A 7,695-nucleotide genomic window follows, 5' to 3' on the forward strand; every position below is an offset into this window, starting at 1 on the left:
TAGTCAGTTGCAGAGTGCATTTAACCAACTCTCTGAATAAGAGATGCAGGGGGCTGCCTAATCGACAGCCACGTCATCGGCATAGTTGTTGGAGGTTAACTGCCTTGCAAACACGTCACAAGATAAGAAGACTTTTTTTTTTTGTCTTTTATTTTAGAAAAATACAAAATCATTGAGTTAATTTCATTTAATTTTAAAAGACGACCCCATACTGACAAAGTTGACCACGTTGTAAGTTGTAATGAAATTAGACTTTTCAATCGGACACCCGAGTTAGGTTCTTTGGTTACAGCCAGTCCACGTGGATTGACAGTGTTAGAATAGCAAACATCTAGCACATTATACAGCAACAATGCTGCTTAGTGTGTTTGAACACAACAGGACATGACTATCATTGAGCCCTTGAGAATGGCGAGCAACAAATATTGCACAACAGATATGTTGTTCGCAAAATCCACAGTAAGATTCTTCAACTTATATTCAAGTATTTTATTAGATACAAATGCAATTCACAATATATATGTTATTCAAGATTTTAAAAAAGATGGCCCCAAATGAACCAATAAACACTGCATTAATCTCCCTGAGACTGACAAGCCTCTGATTAATCCATTTTATCTGGTCCTCTAGCAGCTGGTTTCCAGGTGAGTGAGGCCTCTGAGGAGATACGGAGCAGCAGGACCCCAACAGCCACAGTGGTTAGCCCACACAGCATGCCCAGGCAGTCTACTAAACCCACTGTGGTCCACTCTCTGAACAAGATGGCTGAAGCTGTGAGGACTGTAGATGTGAAGGTCACATAGTAAATGGCTTCAAACATGTTGGAGCTGTAGTGCTCCAGAGCCTTGTTGATGAAGGTGAACTGGATGAGGATGCTGACGGACAGGGTTCCCAGTAGACCCAGGAAGAGACCTAGGGCTCGGCTGCTGGAAGGCCCCCCGCTGAAGGCATCCTGAGCAGCCAGGCCCAGCCCCTTACAGCTGGTGACTGTGAAACTCCCCAGGAGGGAGCAGATGGACACGTACACCATGATGTTGGACGTGCCGTGAGCTGGGGCCACCCACACCATCAGCACAACCAGAAGTAGGACCACCAACAAGGAATAGGCCACGAACACTGCATGGAGAGAAAACATTCAACCACCTCAGAATTACTCTCCATTGAACTTAGATGTAAAGTTCTTATTTAGAGGACTTTGAGCAGTTCTGGGCTGGGTCAAACTAACATGTCCGTGTACAGAGCACTCTGAACAACGTCAATGGAGTTCACAGCAATGGACTTTGCACCGTATATATAGGGAATAGGGCTCTAGTCTAATGTAGTGCACTATATAGGGAATAGGGCTCTAGTCTAATGTAGTGCACTATATAGGGAATAGGGCTCTGGTCTAAAGTAGTGCACTATATAGGGAATAGGGCTCTGGTCTAAAGTAGTGCACTATATAGGGAATAGGGCTCTAGTCTAATGTAGTGCACTATATAGGGAATAGGGCTCTAGTCTAATGTAGTGCACTATATAGGGAATAGGGCTCTGGTCTAATGTAGTGCACTATATAGGGAATAGGGCTCTAGTCTAATGTAGTGCACTATATAGGGAATAGGGCTCTAGTCTAATGTAGTGCACTATATAGGGAATAGGGCTCTAGTCTAATGTAGTGCACTATATAGGGAATAGGGCTCTGGTCTAAAATAGTACACTATATAGGGAATAGGGCTCTAGTCTAATGTAGTGCACTATATAGGGAATAGGGCTCTAGTCTAATGTAGTGCACTATATAGGGAATAGGGCTCTAGTCTAATGTAGTGCACTATATAGGGAATAGGGCTCTGGTCTAAAGTAGTGCACTATATAGGGAATAGGGCTCTGGTCTAAAGTAGTGCACTATATAGGGAATAGGGCTCTGGTCTAATGTAGTGCACTATATAGGGAATAGGGCTCTGGTCTAAAGTAGTGCACTATATAGGGAATAGGGCTCTGGTCTAAAGTAGTGCACTATATAGGGAATAGGGCTCTGGTCTAAAGTAGTGCACTATATAGAGAATAGGGTGCATTTGGGATGTAATAACCATGTCCAGGTCCCACCCACCTGGATCAGCAAGCCTCTCTTCCAGCTCCAGACTAGAGGTGACACTCTCTGATTTAGGGGAGTGAATGATGAGCACGACAGAACCACAGCAACACAACACACAGCCAAGCTTCCCCAGGACATTCAGCTGTTCCTGGAGGATATAGGAGGCCAGAACAGCCCTGGATCACAAAGCAAACATTTCAGTGATCAAAACAGGGAGGCATGCAGTTAGCTAGCTAGGCAAAGATCACATCACTGTAAACACCCCTGTACTGTAGCAAACATCACTGTAAACACCCCTGTACTGTAGCAAAGATCACATCACTGTAAACACTCCTGTACTGTAGCAAAGATCACATTACTGTAAACACCCCTGTACTGTAGCAAACATCACATCACTGTAAACACATCCTGTACTGTAGCAAACATCACTGTAAACACCCCTGTACTGTAGCAAACATCACTGTAAACACCCCTGTACTGTAGCAAACATCACATCACTGTAAACACTCCTGTACTGTAGCAAACATCACATCACTGTAAACACTCCTGTACTGTAGCAAACATCACTGTAAACACCCCTGTACTGTAGCAAACATCACTGTAAACACCCTTGTACTCTAGCAAACATCACATTACTGTAAACACCCTTGTACTGTAGCAAACATCACATCACTGTAAACACCCCTGTACTGTAGCAAACATCACATCACTGTAAGCACTCCTGTACTGTAACAAACATCACATTACTGTAAACACTCCTGTACTGTAGCAAACATCACATCACTGTAAACACTCCTGTACTGTAGCAAACATCACTGTAAACACCCCTGTACTGTAGCAAACATCACTGTAAACACTCCTGTACTGTAGCAAACATCACTGTAAACACCCTTGTACTGTAGCAAACATCACTGTAAACACCCTTGTACTGTAGCAAACATCACATCACTGTAAACACCCCTGTACTGTAGCAAACATCACTGTAAACACCCCTGTACTGTAGCAAACATCACATTACTGTAAACACTCCTGTACTGTAGCAAACATCACATTACTGCAAACACTCCTGTACTGTAGCAAACATCACATCACTGTAAACACTCCTGTACTGTAGCAAACATCACATCACTGTAAACACTCCTGTACTGTAGCAAACATCACATCACTGTAAAAACTCCTGTACTGTAGCAAACATCACATTACTGTAAACACTCCTGTACTGTAGCAAACATCACATCACTGTAAACACTCCTGTACTGTAGCAAACATCACTGTAAACACTCCTGTACTGTAGCAAACATCACATCACTGTAAACACCCCTGTACTGTAGCAAACATCACATCACTGTAAACACTCCTGTACTGTAGCAAACATCACATCAATGTAAACACTCCTGTACTGTAGCAAACATCACATCACTGTAAACACTCCTGTACTGTAGCAAACATCACTGTAAACACCCCTGTACTGTAGCAAACATCACATTACTGTAAACACCCTTGTACTGTAGCAAACATCACATTACTGTAAACACCCTTGTACTGTAGCAAACATCACATGACTGTAAACACCCTTGTACTGTAGCAAACATCACATGACTGTAAACACCCTTGTACTGTAGCAAACATCACATTACTGTAAACACCCTTGTACTGTAGCAAACATCACATCACTGTAAACACTCCCACCAGAAAACAAAATACAATAGTAGTCACACACTGAATGATAACATGCCAATCAATAACTCACCCAAACAGCACCCCCAGGGCTCCTAAAGGTGTGACCACCACAGCAGGGGCTTCGTTATAGGCCAGAAAGTTCCCAATCTGTCCCACAATCACTTGTTCAGAGGAGTTCAGAGGTCAATTGAATTCATGAAATATGATCAATCACATAAACGCAATCGGTGAGTAGTGATAGTTAATGTAGTAGTAAAATGTCTTTATTATTAGGAGAATCCTGTGTGTGACAGAAATATCCATGAGGATGTAATACAGTTAATAAATGACAGGTGGCGCTGTTAACTCGGCTACTTACTGGAGAGAGTACCGCTCCACCATACGCCATCTTTTAGATAGGACCCACCTAAAAAATAATGACATTACATGCAGTGTTTGTGTTATTAACAGTACAGTAGTCACCCACTGATTTCCATGTCCAATTCTAGTTATGCCACGAAAGCAGCATTCATTTTTTTTTGCAGAAAAATCACGAAAAGTCAAAGAGGAACCGAATGAAGTTAAGAGATGGTGCATTTACTGTACAGTAGTAATGTTACTGTGTCTGAGGATATTACAACATTGTAGCCAACAAATGACCCTACAAACATGATAATACATGGGATTCTTTCCCCCCAGCTCTCTACCTCTTTTACGTGATCGTAATATTCCCTTTTTTTGAAGCACAAACGTCGATCCATTGATGAAACTTGATATGACAGCTATCCATACACCAGCAGCAATTGGTGGCGAAGCCTCTCTAATTTCTGAAGTCATCATTAATCACACATTTCCCCATAAGTGACACAAATGGTGGGCTTAAATTAAATTTGTGACTAGGCGAGGCAAGTCCAAAGCACACTGTATATATATATATATATATATATATATTAGACGCAGGTTGATTTGTTACTAAAAGTTGCTAGATGACGTTGTGATGTCATTGCGTGATAACGTAAAACTGCGTCATTACGTAGAATAAACAATAACGTTACTCAAATTGACTGGCAAGAAAAACATGATTTGACATTTGTTCAGGTACAGACAGACTCCTACTCTGTTCTGTACACTTTTGATTGAAGACATGTTGATTGATGTTGTAAATTCTGTTCAAGATCAAGATTATATTCATTGAGTTTGCCTCGTCGAAACCGTACTACTGCTGCTGCAGTCAGCCAACAATGATGTGCAATTTACTGAAATTGCTGCAGATGTCACTCACAATACACTTTTGCAGCCAGGTACATGTGTTGTGACAGAAAATGTTTGTTTTTTGTGTCATTTTAGCGTTTGAGTCACTTTTCAAAAGTTGCTAAAAGTTTCCTTCTTTAAAAAAAAAAAAGTAGCTAAATTTGTTGCTAGGTGCTGCATATAGCGCCCTCCATAGGTTGTAGTCGACAATGCAGGTAAAGAGGTTTATTCTGGATGATTTAAAGCGAGAATATCAGTGAAAAGACGAACCGGCAGGTACGTATCAGTCACATAATGGCACATTGATATCTATTCAAAAGTCTATTAAACATTTAGGGCTACACATCTACAAAGTCAGGGAGAGGATAGCAAATCAATATATGTATCAATTCATTTATAATGATACCATTTCCGATATGGGATGCACCTGTTGGTTGATGGATAGGTGAAAGTTGTGTGCTTACACCTACAGCAGATCAATCATTAAGCTTCTTCAAGGGAGGAATGCAGGATGCTTTCAATTCGAAAACGCCCCGTGACAAGGCTAAAAATCTATCTACGTCATCTGTTTTCATGCCTTGTTTAGCTGTCAATCATTTGGGTCCAACGTGGAGGATTTATAAAGGCAGCAACGCCGCTAATAGAAATAAGAACAACTCACACGATTATTTCAGGAGGCTGTTGCTGAGAGAGAGGTGTGTGTTGAGACTGAGCGCTGTAGGAGGCAGCAGAGTGTGAGCAGTGTTGCCAACTCCTCAGTAAGGAAAGTAGCTATTGGCTGTCCTAAAAGTCGCTAAATTGGCAACACTGAGTGTGAGTGAGAGGAGACAAGGCAGCACGAGTGCACATCGTGACAACATTTGACCAGTTGTAGGTAGGCTATTTAGATTGTCATTATGGAAACACCTACTTTCAACCACTTTTCCATAAAACGTATTATCGGGCCAGAACCGATGTGCAAGTTGTAAGACATTTCCTAACCCATTGTAAGCTTCGATACAACTACACGAAACAGTTGATACCGTCCTGGTTGAGGGCAGTGTCTCAAACATACCACATTGAGCTCTGAATGTCTGAATGAGCATTAATCTATGTTTATGAGAGTTTAATTGAGAAGTTATCTTCTGATTGCTGATACGTAACGTGTTGACTTCATGGTGTACGACTGCAACCAATTAGATGAGTATAAAATCTTATGTTTATGATGAAAAAGTCATCAAATAATTGTTGATACATGTGCTGACTGACCTCATGGCTGTCCTGTTGTCATAGCAGTTTGTTGGGCGGGGAGGGGTCATGTTGTGGGGTTAGGGTTCATGTTATTTTATTGTCATGACTGGCCCGGTCGAGTCAGGTCGAGTCAGGTTACCGTGGACCACAGTCCGACAGAGATATCTCTCACACCCACCAGAGGTGGGGAGATAGACAGGTGGGGGTTTTATAACACCTCACGCCCATTGTAAATCTTAAGGCAGCAGACACAATCAAATCAAATGTTAATGGTCACATATACATGGTTAGTAGATGTTATTGGTCACATATACATGGTTAGCAGATGTTATTGGTCACATATACGTGGGTGGGGTTATATCCTTCCTGTTTGGCCCTGTCCGGGAGTGTCCTCGGATGGGGCCACAGTGTCTCCTGACCCCTCCTGTCTCAGCCTCCAGTATTTATGCTGCAGTAGTTTATGTGTCGGGGGGCTGGGGTCAGTTTGTTATATCTGGAGTACTTCTCCTGTCCTATTCGGTGTCCTGTGTGAATCTAAGTGTGCGTTCTCTAATTCTCTCCTTCTCTCTTTCTTTCTCTCTCTCGGAGGACCTGAGCCCTAGGACCATGCCCCAGGACTACCTGACATGATGACTCCTTGCTGTCCCCAGTCCACCTGGCCATGCTGCTGCTCCAGTTTCAACTTCCACCTGACTGTGCTGCTGCTCCAGTTTCAACTGTTCTGCCTTATTATTATTCGACCATGCTGGTCATTTATGAACATTTGAACATCTTGGCCATGTTCTGTTATAATCTCCACCCGGCACAGCCAGAAGAGGACTGGCCACCCCACATAGCCTGGTTCCTCTCTAGGTTTCTTCCTAGGTATTGGCCTTTCTAGAGAGTTTTTCCTAGCCACCGTGCTTCTACACCTGCATTGCTTGCTGTTTGGGGTTTTAGGCTGGGTTTCTGTACAGCACTTTGAGATATCAGCTGATGTACGAAGGGCTATATAAATAAATTTGATTTGATTTACATGGTTAGCAGATGTTATTGTGAGTGTAGTGAAATGCTTATGCTTAGATCAAACAGGTCATATCTAACAATTCCACAACAAAACCTAATATCTAACAATTCCACAACAAAACCTAATATCTAACAATTCCACAACAAAAGTAATCCGTAGTAGAGGCCAAGGTACAGGGCGGCAGGCCCAGGGTCAGGGCAGACAGAGGTCGGTAATCCGTAGTAGAGGCCAAGGTACAGGACGGCAGGGTCAGGGCAGACAGAGGTCGGTAATCCGTAGTAGAGGCCCAGGGTCAGGGCAGACAGAGGTCGGTAATCCGTAGTAGAGGCCCAGGGTCAGGGCAGAGGTCGGTAATCCGTAGTAGAGGCCCAGGGTCAGGGCAGACAGAGGTTGGTAATCCGTAGTAGAGGCCCAGGGTCAGGGCAGACAAAGGTCGGTAATCCGTAGTAGAGGCCCAGGGTCAGGGCAGAGGTCGGTA

The 7,695-nt window shown here is 43.0% G+C and overlaps 1 protein-coding gene across 2 annotated transcripts; it reads right to left on the reverse strand.

Moving 5' to 3' along the window:
* Positions 1-474: 474 nt before the first annotated feature.
* On the reverse strand, positions 475-5,724 carry nipa1 (NIPA magnesium transporter 1). 2 transcript variants are annotated; one of them, XM_031822277.1, is made up of 5 exons: positions 5,643-5,724; positions 4,110-4,157; positions 3,822-3,912; positions 2,087-2,247; positions 475-1,116 (listed from the first exon to the last, which is right to left on the reverse strand). In XM_031822277.1, coding segments are annotated over exons 2-5 (765 nt in total). In that variant the 5' UTR covers positions 4,111-4,157; positions 5,643-5,724; the 3' UTR covers positions 475-604. The 2 variants fall into 2 exon arrangements, with proteins under 2 accessions (XP_031678137.1, XP_031678136.1); XM_031822276.1 differs by lacking the exon at positions 5,643-5,724 and adding an exon at positions 4,438-4,730.
* Positions 5,725-7,695: the final 1,971 nt, after the last annotated feature.

Source organism: Oncorhynchus kisutch, linkage group LG4 (genome assembly GCF_002021735.2).
Source record: "Oncorhynchus kisutch isolate 150728-3 linkage group LG4, Okis_V2, whole genome shotgun sequence".
Classification (NCBI taxonomy): Eukaryota; Metazoa; Chordata; class Actinopteri; order Salmoniformes; family Salmonidae; genus Oncorhynchus; species Oncorhynchus kisutch.